The sequence below is a fragment of the Meleagris gallopavo genome, chromosome Z (assembly GCF_905368555.1).
Source record: "Meleagris gallopavo chromosome Z, MGAL_WU_HG_1.1, whole genome shotgun sequence".
NCBI lineage: Eukaryota > Metazoa > Chordata > Aves > Galliformes > Phasianidae > Meleagris > Meleagris gallopavo.
This window is the reverse complement of record NC_139435.1, coordinates 40,611,009-40,633,905: the sequence shown is the minus strand read 5'-3', so window position 1 is coordinate 40,633,905 and position 22,897 is coordinate 40,611,009. Positions and strand designations below refer to the sequence as shown.

Genomic DNA, 22,897 nt, shown 5'->3' with positions numbered 1-22,897 from the left:
TGGATGGGACTTTGAGCAAACTGGTCTGGAGGGATGTGTCCCTTCCTCCTCCTAGGGGGAACATTAAGTGTACATCCTGCAAGATGTAGGCCATAGAAGAGCATACATTGATTGGAAAGCCCTTTTGTTGTTGTTGTTGTTTTTATAAAAACAGACCCTAAGTGTGCACATCAGCCAATAAGAACTTAGAAAAAATATATGCACACACACTGTGCAGAAGATTACACTATTTCCTATCTGTTTTTGGGAAATGTGTTTTAAATGTGGTGTTTCATGTCTTGTAATATGCACTGCACCTCTGAAAAATGTAGCCTGATTTCAGATGTTCTTCCTTGAGAGGAGGAGAGAAGAGGCAGGGGACATCACCCATCTCTCATTAGCTGTCATCAACCCTATCTGATTTGGTATACAGCCTTGACATAATGAAACTCTAAAATGAACCAGAAAAAATACATAAAACAGAACAAAAAAATCGACACTAAACTGAGTGTCACAAAAAAAAAGACCACCACCAACAAAAACCAAAAACAAACAAACAAACAAAAACCGAGAGATCCTACGGTAGTTTCATGTTATTTCTTTTTGGTAATTTTATAAATCTTTTGGATGCTTAGAGTGCAAATTTTCATTTCCTCGTTCTACATTAGATATTAACAAGGATCAGACCTCTAAACGTTGGATCCTCAAAAAGAGGAGACTAGCAGGAGGAAACAGAGATATCTAGCAACTTATGCTGATGGCACTTGGGAAAAAGGGAACGTGTTAAATCTTTAACTTCATTGGATTCTCTGTGGAATTATACTCCTGTTGTTTGGGGTCATTGGGAGTAATAGTATGGTAAAAACAACTAAACCTACTCTTACCCAAATATGGCTAACGCCTTTCTCCAATAATATGAAACTGTGGCTCCGCTGGTTGATGATGACCAGACATTACTATGGTAATGTGTCTCCAGAGGATGATCTCATGACTGGTTTTGAAGCTCTTGTTCTACCAGGAGATTTTCAGAAATGGAAGAAGCAGACTGATGTTTTTGATTTCTTTATTTTGTTTATCTTTTTACTAAAAAGATAAAAATAGTTGGATTGTTTTAGCTTGCCATTTGGCAGAAAAAGCATATGAGTAAATAAACAAATGGTTCAAGTAAACCTATTTCTCTCCAAAGTCTTTAGAGTTGTTATTTCTCTGTCATATAAGGAAATAAATAAGCAACAAGAGTGTTGATGTCAAAAAATGAAATCTGCATCTCTAGCACAGTGAAGCATTGATTTTTTTCTTGGTCTTTCTCCCACTGTCCCTACTGAAGATGTTTTGATTAGGAAGGACACAAGATGAAATCTTAGACTTTAAAACAAGAAACTCTTTTGGCAATGGAGGGATAGAGTTTACCTGAAAGAAAAGTGAGCCCAGCTGACATCATAATTCAACAGTTTCAGTTAAATTCCAGAATCCCACTGTAAGCTTAGGTTCTACTTCAACAGATTTTCTTGCACTCTTCTCCTTTCTGCCTAAGTTCTTTTTCATTGTGGTTGCTTTGTTTTGGTGCATTATTTTCCTTTTTGGAGGGGAGAGAAGCAGGAGGAAGGTTATGCTTAAGCTGCATTTGACCTGGACATGTTGAATAAGCCCTTTGTTATGATGCTCTCTGTGTGACCAAAAATGTGAGTTGAAAGTGAATAATGCTCTAAGATTTGCTTTTCTTCTAGGCCTGAAACTGGTATTACACTTACAGTTCTTCTGCATTTATAATTGTAAGACACTGTATTTTTTCATTAGTTATTGTGACATATATTTTTATATGAATGTATTGTGTTTTCATAATGAGAAATAATACCAATTTTTAATTACTAACTGATAAAAGCTTCCATAAAAAGCTTTCTATAAAAACTGTCCACAAGAAAAACAAATCCTTTTCAATCCTTTTTTTCAGTAAGGATGTAAGATATCACCTGAAATAATGCCAGTTCATGGGTTTGTAAAATGTAGGACACGCATTCTGTACATGGTGCTATTAGAAATGGTTAAAATGACATATAAGCATTTGATTTTTAATTTCATTTTAAAAATATCAAGCGCCTCTTGTAATATATATGGAAGAAAAGTGAATGCCATAACATACTCTGCACCACATCTACATCTTTTCCTTGACTATGAGTTGGATATTTATTTTCAAACCTAAGATTTTAAATGATGTGCCAAGGGCTCCACGGCAATTAATGGCAGGGATACAATTAGAATCAGAATACTTAAAATCTGTTAACTCCCTCTAGACTAATGCTTTCTTGCCTGCCTAATGTTGTTGCAGTGACACTTAATATATTTTTTTAATTTCTACTTCTGGAAGTATTTGAGAAATGACCTGAGAAATGCAGCTCATGTCTAACAATTTGTGAAGAGAGATAAATTCAGAGAATCATTGAATCTCAGAATCATAAAATGACTTGGATTGGAAAGCACCTCAATGACCATCCAGTTCCAAATCCCTGTCATAGGCAGTGCTGCCTCCCACCAGCTCAGGCTGCCCACGGCACCATTCAGCCTGGCACTGCATGCTTCCAGGACCAGGCATACACAGCTTTTTTGGGCAGTCTGTGCCAGTGCCTCACTGCTCTCTGAGTGAAGAATTACTACTGCTTTGTAATACCTAACTGAGATTTCCCCTCTTTCTGTTTAAAGTCATTCCCCCTTGTCCTATTATTATCTACTTGCATAAAAGTTGATCTTCCTCCTGCTTGTAAGCTCTTTTCAACTACTGGAAGATTGCAATGAGCTCTCCCTACAGTCTTCTCTTCTCCAGGCTAAACAATCTTAATTTGTTCAACCTTTCATTATAGGAGAGGTACCCCAGCCTTCTGATCATCGTTGTGGCCCTCCTCTGGACCCATTCCAATAGCTCTGCATCCCTCTTCCTGATCAAATGGGAATGCTACAGTGTTCATGGGAAATGTATTCATAGCAGTTATGTATTACCTGTTATGTGTAGGTATGTACAAATGATCATAATAAAGGTCAGAGACAAAGGTAGACAAATTTGTGAGTGAACCTCTTGGGGATGAGGGCATTAATATACTCGTTTTCCAAGGAGTATCTGCAAAGCTGTGTGACTTAAAAAGTACTTTCTCTCAAATAGGCAGAAACCAACCTGTACTGATACTTGCGATTATTCCTTCCCAGGTGCAAGACTCTACACTCGCTTTGTTAAACCTCATCTGGTTTCTTGCTGCCCAACTCTCCAGTCTGTCCAGGTCTTGCTGAATGGCAGCACAGCCTTCTGGTGTGTCAGCCATTCCTCCCAGCTTTGTATCATCAGCATACTGAGGGTGGCCACTATCCCCTCATCAAAGTCATAAATGAAAACACTGAGCTAGACTGGACCCAGCACCGACCCCTGAGGAACACTGCTAGTCACAGATCTCCAAACGGACTCTACCCCACCAATCACAACCCTCTGAGTCAACCAGTCAGCCACCTCACCATCCACTCATCTATCCCACACTTTCTCAGCTTCATTAGGATGTTGTGGGAGACAGTATCAAAAGCCTTGCTGAAGTCAAGGTAGACGAAATCCACTGCTCTCCCCCCACCTACCCAGCTGGTGATGCCATCCTAGAAGGCTACGAGGTTGGTCAAGCACAATTTTCCCTTGGTGAACCCATGCTGACTACCTCTGATAACCTTCTTCTCTTCCAGTTGCTTGGAGATGGCATCTAGAACGGGCTGTTCCACCACCTTTCCAGGGATAGAGGTGAGACGGACTGGACTCTAGTTTCCCTGATCCTCTTTCCTGCCCTTTTTGAAGACCAGAGTGACACTGACTATCCTCCAGTCTTCAGGCAATTCTCCCATTCTCCAAGACCTCTCAAAGATGATAGAGAGTGGGCAATCACCCCTGCCAAGTCCCTCAGCACATGTGGATGCATCCCAATTGGTGGTGGATTGGTGTACATTGATCCCACCTAGATGCTCCCTCTCTTCAACCAGAGGGAAGCTCTCAATTTCCCGGACTCCCTCTTTTCCTTTCAGGATTCAGGAGCCCTGAGGAGGAGTTTCTGAAGAGAAGACTGAAGCAAAGAAGGTATTCAGCATCTCTGCCTTCTCAGCATCCCCCATTACGAGGACACTTCCCTTGCTCAGCAGGGGACTCACATTATCCCTACTCTTCCTTTTACTGCTAACATACTTAAAAAAAAACAAAACAACAACAACAAAAAAAAAAAAAAAAAAACCCCAAACCTTCTCATTATCCTTTATCTCCTTTGCCAGCTTAAGCTCCAGGTGAACTTTAGCCTTCCTTGTTGCTTTCCTGCAGGCCCTGACAACACTCTTGAATGCTGTTTAAATGCTGCCCAGCTCTCACAAGTCCCCTTACCTTCTAGAATCTTAACCCATGAGATACCTCCAAGTAGGTCCTGAAAAAAGTCGAAGTTGACTCTCTGAAAGTCCAGGCAGCAGTCCTGCTTTTTGCCTTACTTCTTCCACTCAAGATCTTGAACACCACCACCTCATGATTGCTACATCCAAAGCTGCCCCCAACCTTCACATGCCTAACAAGCCAACCCTGTTGGAAAGAACAATGTTGCTGAGTTACTGAACTCCTCTGCAGCTTAACATAACTTTGACATGCATTGCTGTTGGCTTCAAAGAAATTAGGACACAATTCTTAAAGACCACGGAAGCATTGTGCATATATTGCAATTGGGAAACTCTGTTGAACTCTGCTGCTATGTCCCATTCATTTTTTCTTCCAGACCAAAATGAGAGATTTTCTTTCAAGAATTCTTTGCTTTACCACAAAACTTAAAGGCAAGACTTCCCTTTTTCTCAGTTTTCTGTTAACATGCATGCCTATTCATTTAAAAGATGAAACGTGTTTGCTAATGTTGAATGTTCAACCATCCTTTATGCAACACTGGCTGTAGCTGTAGCCTATGCATTAGTTAACAGAGAAAGTAAAGATGACCAGCAGTAGACAGAATAAATAAATAGAACAGGGTTTATTATGATGACCTATTTTTTTCCAGAAGAGCCATTGCTCTGCAGCCTCTGAGCTATTCACAATTTCCTCTCTGTCAGTATCAGCTACTGATACTTCCTAAAACACCAGTAGGTGTTGAGTACTGATAAGTATTTTGAACTAGTTCAGCCACTGTCATTGTCCTTCAATGTCCTTAGGACCACTTTGTGCAGACTGCATAGTGCTGCAGCAACTGAACTCTAGTAACTATTCTCATTGGATCCACACTGCAGACAGTGCTGAACCTGCAATGCTCCTGTTGAAGACAGCTTTTGGCAATGTGCTCTTGTGACACAACAGCCACTTCTGTGTCTGAAACCTTGTATTTGTAATCTGTGGGAAGAGCTGCTGCTCATCGAGAAAATATCCTGAGGCAGGGAAGTAACTGAGTTATGTCTGCAGAACTTCTGGCCGTAAGCAAGATGGGGAAAATTAAACAGTGCTCCCAGCTGAAGGCAGCCTATTTTCTGCTTGCACAATGATTCCTCGTATTTTTATTGATGTTTATTTTTACCATCCTTTTGTTCTAAGACAAGTGAACCACTTTCTTACTGCCACTGTATTTCTACGAATCACATTACTACATCCAACCCAATAAGGGAATTTATCTCAAAATAGTAACTTTTGCTGAAGAGATGCAGAAGTTCTCCCGCACAGCCCATGAACCAGCTGCTGCAGCTCCACGCTCTGCTCTTCCTCAGCTGTGCATGTTCCACTCAGAGAAGCCAACGGGCGAAAGCAATGTTCAGAACCAAACGGTGGAAAGCGTTCAGCTGAATGGCTAACAATGGAATAGACACGTTCCGGTAACAAAAACCACCAGCTTCACTCCTTTAGCTTCGTAAACGAGTATTAGACCAGCTCTGCCCGGTCTCACCTCGCTCTGCTTTTGGCTTTCCGCTTTCGGCTTTCCGCAAATGACACGCCAGCACCTGCGGTCACGATCGGACCGGTAGCAGGGAGCCGCTGCCCACCACCCACAGCGCGCGGTTGCCCTAAGCCACCCCCCTGCCCGCCGCAGCCCCTTTCCACGGCGCTAGGTGAAGACAGACCCCGCCCGCTCTGCCCCACTGCCCGCCAGACTTCCTCCGCGCCCCGCTCCGCACTTCCTGCCCCCCGCCCGGCCGCCAGCACCGCCCTCCCCGCGGGAGGCGCCGGGGGCTGCGGGGGGCGCGGCAGCGGCCGCCTTCCTGGCTCCGGCCGAGACAGCCCGGCGGCAGAGCGCGGTGAGGTGAGCTTCGGCTGTCGGCTGCAGGCGGGGCCGGGCCGGAGCGGGGCTTCGCGGGGCTTCGCGGGGCCGTGCCGGCGGCGAGAGCAGGTGCTGGAAGTACTGTGCCCGCGGGTCCCCCCGCCAGACCCCTCCGGCCCGCGGGGAGGCGAGCGGAGTCTGCCCCGGACGGGACCGCGGGTGGCGGCCCGCTTTGCTTCGTGCCCGCAGCCTCTGTGCCCCGGGGGTCTCGCACGGGCTGGGGCCCCCCGGTAACTCCGCGTACTGCAGCGGGGTACGGATAACGTTGTGATTGAAGTGAGGGGCAGTGACGGGTTCCGGCCGCAGCCCGGGGCAGAGCCTGGAGGCGCCGTACTGCGGCGGGGACTGCCCGCCTCTGTGCCGGCTGGGACTGCTGCTCAGTCTGCCAGTCAGTCCCGCTCTCCCAGTCCAAGCGTGTCTTAATCGCACTGTGCTTGATGAACGACTGCTTGATATGTGGTTTTCTTGTTTATTTCTTTTTCTTTTTTTTTCCCCGAGTGTGGGGTTGTGTGTTTTACAGTGAAACTGTACTTGTGGTTTTACAGGGGTGGAAGGAGTGACGTGATATTGTGGTTCCTGTGTTGTACATACAAGCTTACTCTATTCCTTTTCCTTTTATTAATCTTTAAGAGCAAGCAAGGATCCTTTCAGTTTTGATACTAACAAAATATTTCATTTTGTATGTAAAAGTGCCTAAGACAAACCATATCCTTAAAAAGAAATTAGCAATCTGGTTAACAGTGAACTGTTCTCATGTGTAACTTTTTTTTGCTCGGTGTTGTTCTCACATGGAAGTATTCTGGATTCCACAGCTGATGAGCATCCTGAGTCGTGTGGAGGTGTCACAAACCGTAGCTCTGCTGGGGAACTCTCCTTTGGATTAATTCAGTTAAGAGGCAGTGCATGGTGGGCCCTGATCTGAAAAATAGCCAGTGAGGTGGTGGTAGCCATCAGCTACTCCCTTAGCAGGAGCCTTCTCCATCTTTTCATGTTCTTCTGATCTGTTATTTGTGTCTACAAATGCATTGGGATGGGAAAACCTGAGGTCCAGACTGGGCCTCGAGCGGTGTTGTTTATTGGGAACAATGAGCATGCAGTTGCAGAACCTGTTGGCCAAGAGCTGCACCCCTTTCTGGGGAGTGTGTAATGTGATAATTTGGACAAACAGTGACTCATGGCCTCTCAGGACTTCATATCTGAGGCCTGTGGGCAGGAGATGGCTCTCCAGGTGAGATGGTGGCATGTGGCCTAACCCACTCTGATTTGTTATGGCTATCCTGGAGGCTGTGTCTCTATTGGTAGTCCTTATGGAGGCTTCTGGGTCCTGGCTGCTCAGGGGGGGATCTGCTCCAGCTGGCAATACAGCAGCACAAGAAGCAGGAGGTGTTAGCTGGCTCAAGCATCTACTGCCTTCCTCATGGAGCACCGCTGGGTTGCCATCAGAGGGCCGGAATGTTCAGAGGTCAGGAGTTGTGTGTCCTACCAAGTGTAGAACATGATGCATATGGCAGAGCATCTCATTCCACAGCTGTAGTAAACATGCTTGAGAGATGGGTTCCTTCATTTTCAGTGAAATCACATTCTTACACACAAAATCAGAAACATACTTTATTTTTGACTTAATAGCTGTGCCAAGCTAGATATTTCCTGGAGGACAGCATGCACAAATACATTTCCATATCAATGTATTCCCTAAGCTGATTTGCATCTTTCCTTCAGGATGCGTGTCTCCCCAGGAGAAAGCCACACAGTTTTTGTTTCTAAGCTGTAGCAGGAGGAAATGCCAGTATTGCAGCTGGGGTTGTGCCCTGGATCAGATTGGGTGGATGGACGGTGCTCCTGTGTGTCCTGTGTCTTCACTCCTTCTCCTTCCTCTCTTTCTTTTGACTATAAAACATATTCCCAATTAATGTAAATCAGCTAAGGCAGGCAACACTGGATTTTTTAGAGGGGAAAATGCATGGGAGTCAAGAGAGGAGTACTTCAGTCAGTGCTTGCTCACCCACTTATTTCTAACAGGGACAGCTCAGGCAGCATGACACTGGGGTATCCACAGCCCTGTGGCACTGTGCTCCAGGCAAGACAGTCACTTGTGTTTGTGCAACTGCTTTACCTTCACGACTTTCTGAGCTAACCAGCAAACCCAGTAGTTAACTTTCCAGCAAGTCTCTGAAGCTGATGAAATGGATGCTTTCTGCTTTCTGTTGTAGGAGCCGTTGGTTGGATGTTGGGTATATGCTTTTCAGCAAAGGTTCAGGTTGGATATTTATGAAAAAATTATTCTCAGAAAGAGTGATGAGCCACTGGAACAGCCTGGAGTCACTGTCCCTAGATATATTTGAGAACCATGTGGGTGAAGCACTGAGGTACATAGTTAGTGGCATGGTGGTGATATGTTGACGATTGAACTAGATAATGTCAGAGGTCTTTTCCCACTGTTATGATTCTGTGTACTTCTTACTATCAGAAGGAAAACAGCAAGGAAAGCAGCACTTGAAATGATGCACTGTATCTTGTAATTTACATTTAGTAACTTTTCCATGTTTTTCAAGTATAGCAGCTAGTACCATTACAGCGAAGAACAGGACACAAATGACCTTAGACAGATTTTGTTAAACATTTTTTGAAATGGAATTTTAATTTTGGTAAGCACAAGTAAATAAATCATCTTGTCCTTAGCTGACATGGTTGTCCCTGTTTCATAGAATCATAGACTCACAGAATGGCTTGGGTTGGAAGGGACCTTAAAGGTCATCTAGCTCCGACCCCCTACCAGACACTAAATCCGATATTTCCTGCATTTTGATTTTGTCCCTGGAGTTCTATGGTTTTAGATTTGCAGGGAATCTGCTCTTAAATCTCAGGTATTCCTCTTTGTGTAGCACTGCAGGAAGGCAATCTGCACAGCAGCACATGCATTTCCATAATCTGTACCTTTGTGCTGGAAACCTGTATGTGTCTGTATGTGTGTGATGGAGGTGGTGGGGCCATGCTACTGAGGGAGAGTGACAAGGGGTTGTGTCTAAATCTATGTGTACTAAATCTGGAAGGAGTGTTCCAAAGTGGGTTTTATTCTGGGTACACATGTGCATGAAATGAATGTGTGCTGTTGAAGGACTTAAGCCTTGGGCATTGAGCAATACCAGCATCTCTGTTTCCTCCTAGCAGCTGGAATCATCATTTTCCCTGTGATCACAGCATGTCCCCATGCAAAACGCTCTGAGTGTTGCTACCATTTGTTCACTTATAAATGCATTACAATTGCATCCACAGGGAAAAATAAGTTGTTGTATTTAAGAGTGTGCACCTTGAGAGATTGTGCAATGTGTTGATAGTAAATGCACCCACTTCACTTTGAGTTAGTATCTTGCAGTGCACTGGTGTTTGCTGTTTGATTTCATGACTATTTTTGCTGGTTTTTGTCTGCAGTGCCAAAAGGAAAAAAAAAAAGGTGGATCTCAGTTTGCAAGAGAGTACTCTGTATTGCCAACTGTGCCCAGAGTTCCTGGTGGAGTTGGAGGATTCCTTGAGCTAAGTGCCATTGCAGTCATTAAGACCAGATTTTATCAACTCATAAAATTCATAGAATGATTATGGCCTATTGTAAACCGAATTGCAGTTGCTCTTTGCCCTCACATTGTGTTAAAATGGGTTGCTTCACAGAGTGAAACAAGCTCAGCAACAGCTGATGCCTTCGATGTTGCTCACAGATTAAGGCACGTTATTTATACTTGGTCAAGAGCAGCAGAAAGCTGAAGATCAAAAGAAATAGCACTTCGTATGATTTCCCATTGAAATCAACAGTGTTTGCTTATTTATTTATTTACGTTACCCTCATGGTATTTCTGTACTTAATTACCTATTAAATAACTAGCCTTGAACCAACGCATTAGGTTCATATCCACAGTTGAAAGCAAGGTGTGAATTATTTCTGGAAGGTTGAGATTAATGTTCATTATTACTAAGTGGTATGACAAGGAATCTGTCCTCTTACCTCTAGAACAGTGCTGTTAATTAGCTTGCTGTATGGAATGTATGATAGCAGGATGGCTGGTTTATTCTGTTTGTTTTTTGGTTTTTGTTGTATTGTTAGGAATATTCGAGATTTTTTTGCAAAGTTTATGTAGGGCTTTCTGTAACAGCTAACATTATGATATGGCTTTTTTCTTTCTCCAGGTGGAAATACCTGCCCTCCTTGCCTAGTGGAGTCCAGTTGAGAGCTGTTGCATTACTGCAGTGAAGGTTTGATTGTGTTCATATAGTAATCTAAGTGGGGGATGCAATATAACACACATAATTTAATTTGCAGTTTCCACTCTTTTGTGGTTTTGCTTTTTTGCTGTTTTTGACATGGTAGAGCTTGGGAACGGCTGCTGAGAAATGAAGTCTCCACCTCTTCTCGTGGCCTCACTCCTGGCATGCATCATTGTTTTGGGTTTCAATTACTGGATTGCAAGCTCTCGCAGTTTGGATCTACAGGTAACGTTCCTATTGCTCTGCATGTAGTCATGCACATCTGCAGTTGGCAAAGGTAATTCACAGTAAATAGGATGCTTGCACTAGATGTGATGAGCTTGCTTTGGCTTGCTTAGGGATTTTCACAAATACTACAGCCAATGCTTATCAATATAGGGAGGAAGGGAGGTCAGGGGAACCCAAAACCCAAAGACCTGAGTATGGTACCTCAAATGTATGTAGACATTCAGCTGCTTTCTTCTGCTTCAGTTTTTTTCTCAGAGTACATTGAACTTGCAGTCCATTTTAATATCTGAACAAGTCTCTGTAATTTGGTCATCTTCCTAAATTATTTTTCCATATTGCCATTTCAGTGACTTCTGTTGCACAGTATAAAGAAAGATTGACCGCTTTCAGTATTAGCTGGATGAGTAACATGCACTTTCCCACGAAGGGCAAGGAAAGCTAGCTTGTTCAGATACAGTTTCTAAAAATTTGAATTTGTATTTCTTAGGAACTGTTCCTAAAGAAGGCATTCAATTCTCATGGAATAATTACTATTTTGTAACTGCATTTTCTGTGACTATCTATTTTGGTTTGTAAAATTTACTGTGCTGCACATTCTGAAGTTGAGGAGTACGTGAACAAAGCTCCTGCTTTGTGATTCCGTGTGCAAGGTTTGTTTATTTTAAATAAACAAAAAAGCCCTAAAGCTGAAGGAGTGGTAATTAAACATGACTGATGAGAGCCAATGCTTAATTTTTCTACTGAATTAGTGTTTTCTCTGTAAGTGAAGTGACTTTAAGCACTGAGATGTTGACTGTAGAAACTGAACTCCTATTTCACCCCATGTTCTTACTTCATTCAGGTTGCATGTCTGGGGCCATGCAGCTGAGGGAATGTCTTAGTCTTCCAGTGGTGGGAGGGTGTGGTGTCATGTCTCCTGGGGCTTAGGTCATCTTCCTCAGCATGGTGGCATCTAGCCCTTAGTAGCTGTGTCTGCACCACTGAGGTTTTGCTGCGTGGTCATGGAGCAGCTGGGAGGAACATAAGACATCAGTAAGCAATTATACCAGCTTGACTTGGTCTCAGGAATCCACAGCAGGCATAAGGTCCTGTTTGTTGTTATTGATTACTCTACTGTCTTGTATCTTATCCACAAAATACAAGATACGAAAATACTTTTACTTCTGTGTCCTCAAACACTCTGAGTATAATAAAAGCACAGCCAGAGGTACAAATCAAGCTTCTGAACTCTGTAAGCCTATCCATTTGTTGGCATGATTTTGTTCCAGTTAATACTAAATGAAATAAATGCTTTTCATTGATCTTCCAGTTAAACTAGAAATAATTTTTCCCTTTTTTTCCCCACCTCTCCACTCTCTCACTCTCTCTGGCAATGAAGAAGAGTAGGCAGGAAGTAATATGCAGCATACTGTGATGTAAGAAGAGTTGATCAATTTTCTGACAGTCTAGGCAGATGTTGCAGTTCTTACTAAATTCATTTATAGTCTGCCTGGAATTGCCAGGTCTTTATACTTGTGTAAATATTGTCTTCCTCCCCCTTCCTCCGTCCATCTTTGGCTTTATACTCTTTCTTACTGCTCATGAGGAATTTAATACAAAATGTTTAGAGACAATGACCTGCAAAACTAAATGAGTATTTAAAAAATAAAAAATATATAGCCTTGACAGCATCTGGCTTGATTCCTTTACCTTGTTTTTGTGTGCAGTATATCATGATCTTGAGTTTTCATCTTGTCACTGCTTTTTGACTGGTCAAGAATAATTTTGTTCTTATAAATAAGCATTGTATCTTTGTGCAACAGCTGTATGTCAGTTATTTTAAGTGTAAGTTGGACAGTGTTGTCCTTCCTCCACTTTTTCCTTGGTCTTAAAATAAAACTTCTTCATGATTTCAGAGTTGAATTTTCCCTCTGTGTAAGGTTAGGATCAGCACTCAGAAGTGCAGTGATGTCTGGATTGCCTGGATGACATTTGGAAAATATTTTGACCTTGGACTTCAGCAAGATCATGGATTGTGGTTTCTTTCTTTCTTTTTTTTTTTTTTTATGATTTATGTTTTGGTGCAGTTTTATCTATTTATTTATTTTAGCCTAAGGCTTTGTACTTTTTTTTGTAATCTTTAGATGAAATTTTGATGGCCACTACAGAATATGATGTTTCAAAAATCTGTGTAAGACTGGTCCGTGTGTGTGTGCGTGTGTGTGTGCGTGTGTGTGCATGGCAGTGTCTGGAAGACATCACTATCTGAGAAAATACTCTGATGAGATTAGTATTGTTAGCCTATTGTTTTCTCTGTGGTTAGGTATTCTTTGAAAGTATTGGAAAAAAGTCCAGCAAGAGGGAAAGCGGATTCACTTGTTACTTATTTTAGTTCTGCCTATGTGAAGTTTGAAAGCATGACCCTTTTAAACAGTCTCACAGGAAGAACATTTCTCTTTGCCTCTTGTTATTGCTTCCTCAGAGTCGGATCATGGAGCTGGAAGGCAAGGTCCGCAGGGCAGCAGCAGAGAGAGGCGCCGTGGAGCTCAAGAAGAATGAATTCCAGGGAGAGCTGCAGAAGCAGCGAGAGCAAATTGATAAAATACAGTCCTTGCATAGCTTCCAGATGGAAAATGCCAACAGAGTACATTGGGAAGAGAAGGTAGGAACTCTTCTAACTACAATGTTCCATGAGATCGTGGTTAACCATCACACTTTTTGCAACAGAGTAACGTTGCTCCAGCTAATGGGGGTTACAGTTAGTGTTTGTGTGGCAAAATATTTGATGTACAAATTATCACTGAATGCAGCTTATAGCCCTCAAAGTGGTAAAAGATTTGCTCAGGTGTTTGTAATGGAGAAGAACTTTAATATAAATGTGTTAGGGGGAGGGAAAGAAAGAAACAGAAGTAAGCTGAAATCTGGATTTTTCTTACTGCACTGCATCAGGTTTTAATTGTGAAATTATCACTTGTGAATAATCACTTGTGAAGCTACAAGTGATAGCACTTCTGAATAATACCTTTGCCTCCTATATTGTTAGAGCTACATTCGTTTGACCTCTGGCTTTCTTTCCTATATGCTAACATTTCAAAACTTCAGGAAGAGAAGCAGCTGCACTGATAGATATGTTTGTATTCCTTTCCCAAGTAGTTATAAATGGTTGATATTTATTTCTAAATCCATTGTAAATTTTGTGGCCTCCAAATCTTCTGCCTCCAAAACTCAGTAAAGTGGGAGACGTGTGTGATTAAAAAAAAGTAAGCAAGTTATAGTTTCGTTATTTATGTTTTAATGTGTATAGGTGTTAAAAAGATACCCTGGGATATTCAGACTACATTCAAGTGAAGAGAATCATAGAATTGTTTGTGTTGGAAGTGACCTTTAAAGAATATCTGTTCCAGCTCCCCTGCAATGAACAGGGACATTGACAGCTAGATCAGGTTGCTCAGAGCCTGATGCAGCCTGACCTTGAATGTCTCCAAGGAAGGGACATCTACCCCCTCTCTGGTCAGTCCCCAGTCACAAGGAACTTTACCTGACTGCCCTGATTTCTCCAGTATGATGGAGAGTGACTTGCCAGTTAAGTCAGCCAGTTCCTCAGTACCTTGGGTAGTACCTCATCAGGTCACAGAATCACAGAATTGTAGGAGTTGAAAGGGACCCCTGGAGATCACGTAGTCCTTGGAACCTGCTAAAGCAGGCTCCCTACGGTACACTACACAGGAAAGTGTCTAGATGAGTTTTGAATATCTTCAGAGAAGAGGCTCTGCAACTTCTCTGGGCACCCTATTCCAGTGCTGTCACCCTCCTAGTAAAGTTTTTCATCATGTTTGTAGGCAATTTCTGACGTACTTCTTTGCCCTCATTGTCACTTGTTCTGTCACTGAGCACTTTTTATAAGGGCCTGGCCCCATCCACTTGACTCCTGCCCATTATAAGATCCCCCCTCTGTCTTCTCCAAGCTGAACATCCTGGGATCTCTCACCCTCTCATCTTAAGGGAGATGCTCCAGACCCCTCATCATCTTTGTGGCCCATCTCTGGACTCTAGGAGATCCCTGTCTTTCTTGAACTGGGGAGCCTAGAACTGGACCTAGTACTCCAGATGTGGCCTCACTAGGGACAAACAGGGGGAAAAGGATCACCTCTCTCGACCTGCTGGCTACAGCGTTCTTTATGCATCCCAGGATACCATGGCCTTCTTGGCCATAAGAGCACACTGCTGGCTCACAGTCAACCTGTTGTTTACCAAGACACCCAGGCCCTTCTCTGCAGAGCTCCTTCCAGTAGGTCATCTCCTAAACTGTACTGATGTGTGCAGTTATTCCTCCCCAGGTGTAGGGCTCTGTACTTGCCCATGTTGAACCTCACAGAGCTCCTCTCTGCCCAGATTTCCAGCCTGTCCAGCTAGGTCTCACTGAATGGCAGCAAGGCCATCTGATGCGTCAATCACCCGTCCTGATTTTGTATCATCAGCAGACTTGTTGAAGGTGCATTCTATCCTTTCATCTATGACACTGATGAAGATCTTGAAAAAGACCAGACCCAGCACTGACCCCTGGAGAACACTGCTAGCTTCAGGCCACCAACAAGTCTTTGCACCACTAATCACAACCCGCTAAGCTCTGCCAATCAGTCAGTTCTCAATCTACCTCACTGTCTCCTCACCTGTCCCACACTTCCTGAGCTTACCTATGAGGCTGTTATGGGAGACAGTGTCAAAAGCCTTGATTTTTACTCAAGTTACACAGCATCCACTGCTCTTTTCTCACCTACCCGGCTGATTGTGAATAGAAGGCCACCAGATCAGTGATTTCCCCTTGGAAAATCCACAATGTCTACTCTTGATAAACCTCCTTCTCTTCCAAATGCTTGGAGGTGACATCCAGAATAAGTTGTTCCATCACCTTCCTAGTGACAGACGTGAGGTTGACTGGCCTGTAGTTTTCCAGTTCCTCCTTCTTGCCCTTTTTGAAGATTGGAGTGACATTGGCTTTCCTTCAGTAGTCAGGCACCTCTTCTGTTTTCTACGTCCTTTTGAAGATGATTGAGAGTGGCTTGGCAATTACTTCTATCAGCTGACTCAGCACTCACGGCTGTATCCCATGGGGACCCATGGGTTTGTGCATATCGAGTTTGTCTAGACGATCTCTGACCAGATCCTCCTCAACCATGGGGAAGTCTTCCCTTCCCCAGACTCTCCACCTTCCTCATTCAGCAGTGGGCCCATGTTTTCCATCGTCTTCATTTTCCTACTGACATACAGAAATGTTGTCCTTGGCCTCCTTCATCAGATTTGATTCCTAGTAGGCCTTAGCCTTTCTCGTTGCTTTCCTACATGCCGTGACAGTGTTCCTATATTTCTCCCAAGTGGGCAGACCCCTTTTCCACATTCCGTAGACTTTCTCTTCCATTTGATTTGTTTCTTGAGCTCCTTGCTCATCCATGCAGGTCTTCTGCCACATTTGCCTGATCTCTTGCTCTTAGGGATGCACTGATCTTGGGCTTGGAAGAAGTGGGTGCATGGACTTGTGGCTATTCAGATTCCTCAGGTGGTTTCTAAGAGAGTCTTCTCCTTTGATGGAATGGACGTCTTTCACCCAGATCACATCTTCAGATTTGGAGATGTGGGAGATCAGAGAGAACTGATGACTGGTGAAAACTGATGCAAAAAAATTGTTGAGTCTCAGCTTTACTCATGTCTGACATCACTAGATCTCTTGATTTGTCTGGCATGGATGGTACATTTTCTTTGTTTCTCTTTTTCTAACCATTGTTCCTTTTTTCACATCTGTCAGCAGATTCAGTTCAGCTGTGCACTGATGTTCCTAATCCCATCTATGCACGCTCAGACAGCATTCCTAAATTGTTCCCAAGACGTGAGTCAGCCATTGCTTCCACTGCTTATGCATTTCCTTCTTTCTCTTCAGTTAAGCCATAACTGAATATACAGCCATACTGGTCTCATGTCTTCTTTGCCTGATTTTTTGCACTTGGAGATCAAGAGCTCTTGTGCTTGAAGAAAAGCATCCTTGAGGAGCTGCCAACACTTTCCTGCTCCAGTGACACAGAAGGCTGTTTCCCAAGGGTTTGCATTCACAAGTTCCTGAAACAGGTGAAAGTTTGCTTTTCCAAAGGTCTTCACTTTGCTCTTTGCCCAGCCTATATCCTTTGTGATCATGAATGCCAGGAGGGGTTCAGGTTGGATATTAGGAAACATTTCTTCACTGAAAGAATGGTTGGGCACTCTTGAATGAGCTGCCCAGGAAGGTGAGTGAGACACCATCCTCAAAGGTGTTGAAGAAGCTTTTAGATGTTGTACTAAAGGATGTGGTTTAGTGGGGAAATGGTGGTGGTAGGTACATGGTTGAACTAGGTCTAGGTCTTTTCCAAACTAGATGATTCTATGATTCTGTGATTTTTATCTTGACCCTCCAATAATGAGACTATCTGTGTTGGTGAGCAACAGGCGCAGTGAAGCTCCTCCTCTGGTTGCAGTATCTATCACTTGGATTAAAAAAATTGTCCTTTAAGTCACCTGGATGCTTGCTGAGCTTCTTCTCCAGCATTTGTCAAGATAGTTGATATCCCCAAGCAGAATAGGGCCTGTGATCGTGGTGTTTCCTGTAGCTGAGAAAAGAGCAATTAGTTGATGTTCTCCTCCTGATCAGATGGCATGTAGTTAACGCCAACATGAGGTTTCCTTTTTTGTCTTGGCCTCTAACTCTCACCCATAAGCTCTCAACCTGCTTATTGCTGTTTTCCAAAGACAATTGTACACATTCAGTCCTTTGTTTAACACGGAGCACAGCTTCAGTCTCGTCATTTCCCTGCTTGCTTAATCATTTCTCAATATTCAAACCTGTGGTCACTTCTCCCTTCTAGTAGCAGGCATTGCTACTGTGTGTTCTGGGTATTGTTTGGTTTTAGCGTCCTCTTTGCAAGTACCATTGTTTGCATCTCAGAGTCTAATTTGTGGTTCAGTGGTGGTTGGTAAAACCCTTCATTCTGTTCTGGCATGCTTTTGCATTCCACATGCGTCTTGCAAGTAGCAGAGAACATTTATGAGGGGAGGGAAAAAAAAAAATCTTTTTCAAAAGCAAATGCATTTTCTGCTTCTTTTTCACTAGTAGAATTTCCTTTAGCAAGGTAGAAGAATTTCTAGATGTCTACCACTGACAATTCCATTGACTAGCATGATGGGCAAATATCAAGAGCTAGTGAGAAGAACTCACCCAAGAGTCCTAGGAAAGCTCCATGGATGGAAAAGTGCTTCCTTTTGCCAAGAGCAATGTGCACTTTTTCCTTTGAATTACCATGATACTAGTCAGTTGCAACTGCCACCACTCAATCATTTTTTCTTGTGGTAGAGTTGCTTTTTTCTTTGAGTTTAGAGGAACTATTGTTTATCAAATCTTGTTTTTTTTCCAAGAAAAATCATAGGAAATATTAAAAAAAAAATCAATCTTGTTATGTGACATAGGATGAATATATTATTTTGGGAAGGGTTTAGAAAAACTTATGAAAAAATCTTGCCTTTGGTGTCCCTTAGAACTTCTGTATGAAGGAGGCATTACAGAGATGAGAAAGACTAATTAGTGTATTCACACCTCGAACTGGAAGTGTCTGTACACTCACCACTCACTATCAAAGCAATTGTGTAGCCATGTGATAATATGATATTGTTATAACAGGGCTGAATGGTCAGGTAAAAATTGCAGAATGGCTTAGAAAACAGCAGTGGGTGAAGGAGCTGCTTCTCAGGCTGCAAACATATTTCATTTGCAGCACCTGATTACATGGCGTCAGTGATGGTTACAATCCATAGGACAGACTGGAGAAGCACCTGCCCTCTGCCTGATAAGATGTTTTCTGGCTCCAAATGTTCCTGGGCCAGAAATAGTTGCTGCTGGAAAACACTGTGCATTATGGTGCCTTTATGTTCCTTTGGCAGCTGCTATTGAAAGACAGGATGTTGGACTGGTGGGGCTGAGACTAGCATAGCTTATTATGATTATGACCTAATAAGTGCATTCTCTTCCATCATCCTGAAATGCAGGTGGTGTTCAGTAACGGAATAGTCAATAAAGTTTGCTGTTGGAAACGCAGGAGCTGATGCTGTAGAAAGCATTAGGTATCAGTGATGCTATGGACTCATTTCCTCTTCTGTTTCATGTTACTGGAGTAGAACAAGTCTCGGGAGGCTGAAGGCTGGAACGAGCATGCGAGTCTGTGCACTTGCTCTTGTTGTGACACGTGAACGGACATCCCACACAGATGTTTGCTGCCCAGGTCTGCAGTTTAAGAGTACGGAGAGGTGTTTTACTGGAAAACTGTATTTGTAAAAATTATGCCATAAGCAAGTTGGCATGGATTCATCTACTCTAAATTACAAGTGCTCCTGATATGACCATCATGATGGAGGAGGAGAGCGTAGTTTTCCTCGCTAAGGACCTTAATCTGAACATGCTCTTCAGGGTCAGAGATTGTATGAGAGTGGGGTGTGAATACAGGAAAAAGCTGTTTCTGAGCTTTTCAGTGTTTGTCTTTAAATGTCTACGTGCTAATGTCTGTGTTCTGAATTCACATGTACGTACATGAATGTGTATGCATACACAAACACATATTCTTGGTTTTTGGCTTAATGGATTCCAGTGGAATCCGGGATACCTTGAAGGCAGATAGTGAATGCAATATTTCCACTTATACAAAATTCATTTCTTGAGCTGGACTTTATATTTCCCCTTTCTGGAGATTAGCAGGGAGTGTTTACCCAGTCCAGGAGGAATTAATGCAAATCTAAACCCTGGGTGTCTCAGCTCTCTTTCCAAGTTAACACAACTGTCTAAATGTAGCTAAACAGATCTTTACATGATAAACAGGATTTTGTTTAATTTTCATTGTTGTCCTTAAATAAGAAAAATGGAAAGGCCATTAGCTGATTTGTAGAAGTGATTGGTTTGTGTCAGAAAGCTTCCTCTTTTCTGGGGGGAAGTTATAGAGCCTCTGGATATAGAAGAGTAGTACTTAGCAAAAGTAACTCTCAAATTAGATTTGAGACCCATCTTAATTTCACTTCATCAGTGATCACTGCATCTTATTACTTTGATTATAATATGGATAAGGATATGGTCATAATGCTGATCATATGATAATTATGCGACTAATTTAATTTTGTGCTAAACTAATATACCAGTAATATACATTCCAGATTAAAGTAATTCTCAGAGACAGTGCGACTATCACTAGTTATATCTGCCTTCTTTTCTAGTTCAGTTGCCTCTGTTCTACTTTAGGAACAAGGGTACAGAAGGAAGAAGATTCTTGGAGTGTGAAATATCCCATGTTCTCACAATCCATTGAGGCAATGTAATCCTGGGTAATTGCTCTCACAATTGTAGAACTGTAGAATCATTCAGGTTGGAAAAGACCTTTGAGACCATCTAGTCCAACCACCAACCTTTCCCTACCATGCCCACTACCCATGCCCTCCAGTGCCACATCCATGCGGTTCTTGGACGCCTCAGGGATGGTGACTCCACCACCTTCCTGGACAGGCTATTCCAATGCTTCACTACTCCTTCGGAGAAGAAATCATGTTTCTCTCATGTCTGAGTATGTATGAAACACTTCTGTCAGCATACTGCTTTTAAAAAATCTGTTTGAATTATTGAAGATTTGGCCAATGGCTTCTGGAAATCCATACAGAAGTAGACTGAAGAGATCAGGAGACCTTACAAGAACTCTCAGTAACAGCAGACAAAGAATCAGGAGTGCAGAGGGGCTGTTTCTAATCCACAAACAATTTTCTAAAGCAAAACAATATCCTGCATGGTTGTTATTCAGAACTCGCGGCTTCTGGGTTGCACAAACCCACAATAGTTTTTTGAAGAGTGGAGCAGCAGAACAATACTTGTAATCTGTTTCATGTTTAATTCTTAGTATGTACTTTTGCAGTTTGGATTTCTGTAATTCTTCCCAAGCTCACATCTTGCTTTCTTGAGGAGGGACAGCAAGCTTTGTTTGCTGTAAGAGAAGTGGCTGGCACTGTTGCTTGATGTCCTTTACCACTGTTCACAGCTGTTCTCATCACTCCTCTGAGAAGATCTCAGCTCCCAGCTCAGCCTTCTGAGACAAAACACCTGCTGGCATGTAGAGTGCAGGCTCTGCTCAAAAGGAGTGGCAGTGGCCAGAGGGAGAGAGAAAAAAGCCTGCTGTGGAAATAAGGAGCTGTCTGTGTGCGCTTGTTTTAAAGCAGTGTTGCACCCACTATACTGAATACTCTGAATACTAGTTTATATACTGCCAGGTGTTGGGGTTCTAATTAAACATAGCAGTGTTCACAGAAGTCCTGTAACCTCAAAAGGAGTGTTGTCTCCAGTCTGCCTGCTGCTGCGCCACAGCTGCAAACATAATTTCTTCTTCAGATTTTCAGCTGCTTTTTCTGCTGAGAATGTAAGGAAGAAAAAGTCTGATTTCTTGATGGAACTAATTTCAGTGGGAAATATGTTTAAATGAAGAATATCTGCTCCATTCAAGCTCAAGATTTTTTTTCAGATTTCTTCAACTGAGATGCTTCTACTGAAGTATTTATGAGCATTTTCCACAGGGACCAGCCTAAAAGAGAAATATTTTCATAAGGAATCATTTTTATGAACTCTTTTTCTTTTTTCCTTACATACTGATATGTGCTTAGCCACGAATCTGATGCCTTGGAACGAAAAAGGCTCTTTGTGGCTGGTTGAAATAGTTCCCACTTTTTCAAAAATTATTCCAAAGTGATGAAAAAGGAGACTAGAAAAAGACAAGAATTGGAGATAGTGCCAAGAATGTAGTGGTAGAGAAGATTTTCTGTTCTTTGCAGAAACAGAGAAAGACAGTTTCATGTATCATAAAGACATAAACAAGCCCTCGTTTGGGCTGTGCTACTGTCTTGGAAGTGTGCATGATAAACTGCTCCTTTTGTCTGCCGTAGGGACACAGATCAGTTTGTGTTGGTCATGATATAGCTGCCCATCTTCTCCCTGGTTATTACAAGTACTGATTTGTGTGAGTTTCGCGTATGCAAGCCTCACCCTGCAGCTTGCTATGTTCCCAGCACTTTGTTCGGGAGGCTGGGCAGCTGAAAACTGCATCTGTCCTGAGCTTGGATTAGTGACACTGCTGCTTGCTTTTTTCTTCTCTTGAGAGCTGTGCCTCATGAGTTCCAAATCCCTTTCCGCTGCTTTTAGCTCTGAAACGAATGTTTATTCATGTCAGCTGCTTTGCTGTACTATACCTTTTTCCATCGTAGTCTCTCATAAGTAGATATGCTATGCTTGGTTAGTGTTGGAAAACACATACATCAGTGTGCTGGGTCTGGCTGGTTTTATGGTGGTATCAAAAGCCATAGACAGCCATGCTGAAGGAGCTAAGCTAGTCGTTCCCCCCAAGAGAGTGATTAAGGAGACCGTTGTGTAAGGCATTGGTCTAATTATGTGTTTTAATGCATGTATGTAGCTCAGAATATGTATTTAAAATACATGTGCTTTGGGGTGATTTATCTCAATACCACCATGCAGGTATTTCTGTTTGTGGTGTTTTTAAACCTATGCCTTTAACATTTGTGCTTCTAAAGAGGAATATGACTTATGTAGATCTTCTTTGGTATATGATACATATCTCTGGCAGATTTTAGTAAAATATTTGCTGTCCAGCTGGAACAAGGTCTCTTTTTAATCACTGCTGATAGCCGCATGGCTTTTGGTTTGGTTTCTGAAGATCTGCTGTCCATAACAGTGACTCCAGTCAGGAGGCTGACTGTTCCTATCTCATAGTGACGAGGACTTCTTTGCAAAGTGTATTGCAAGTACAACGACTGGCTCTATTTACAGAGTTACTCTATTTACAACTGGCTCTCACAGATTGTTTTGGTATTGTGAGATACTGAATTCACCAAAACTGAATAATCACTGTCAGGAATTATAGGTATTGTTGCTGAACAGGATTTAAAATGTAAATTTCCTCTTAGGTCTGAATTTCAGTGTGTGTTTGCTAACTGCTTCCTTGCAGTTTGAAAAATATGATGAAATAATACCCGCCTAATTCCCAGGTATGAGGCAAAGATTAGTTAATGTTTGCCTGGCAGGAGGAAGAATTGAAAGCCTGAAGCTATTGATACAGTTATGTAGG

The 22,897-nt window shown here is 42.5% G+C and overlaps 1 protein-coding gene across 3 annotated transcripts in view; it reads left to right on the top strand.

Annotated features, from left to right (window-relative positions):
* Positions 1-6,093: 6,093 nt before the first annotated feature.
* GOLM1 (golgi membrane protein 1) overlaps positions 6,094-22,897 on the top strand; it is a 34,829-nt gene continuing 18,025 nt past the window's right edge. The window contains exons 1-4 of one of the 3 annotated variants that reach the window (XM_085213181.1): positions 6,094-6,240; positions 10,440-10,505; positions 10,621-10,742; positions 13,207-13,386. In XM_085213181.1, coding sequence (XP_085069307.1) covers positions 10,644-10,742; positions 13,207-13,386 — 279 coding nt within the window. In that variant the 5' untranslated portion in view covers positions 6,094-6,240; positions 10,440-10,505; positions 10,621-10,643. Of the gene's footprint in view, positions 6,246-9,772; positions 9,795-10,439; positions 10,506-10,620; positions 10,743-13,206; positions 13,387-22,897 lie in introns of those variants that run through there. The other 2 variants (XM_085213182.1, XM_085213183.1) reach the window with 2 other exon arrangements.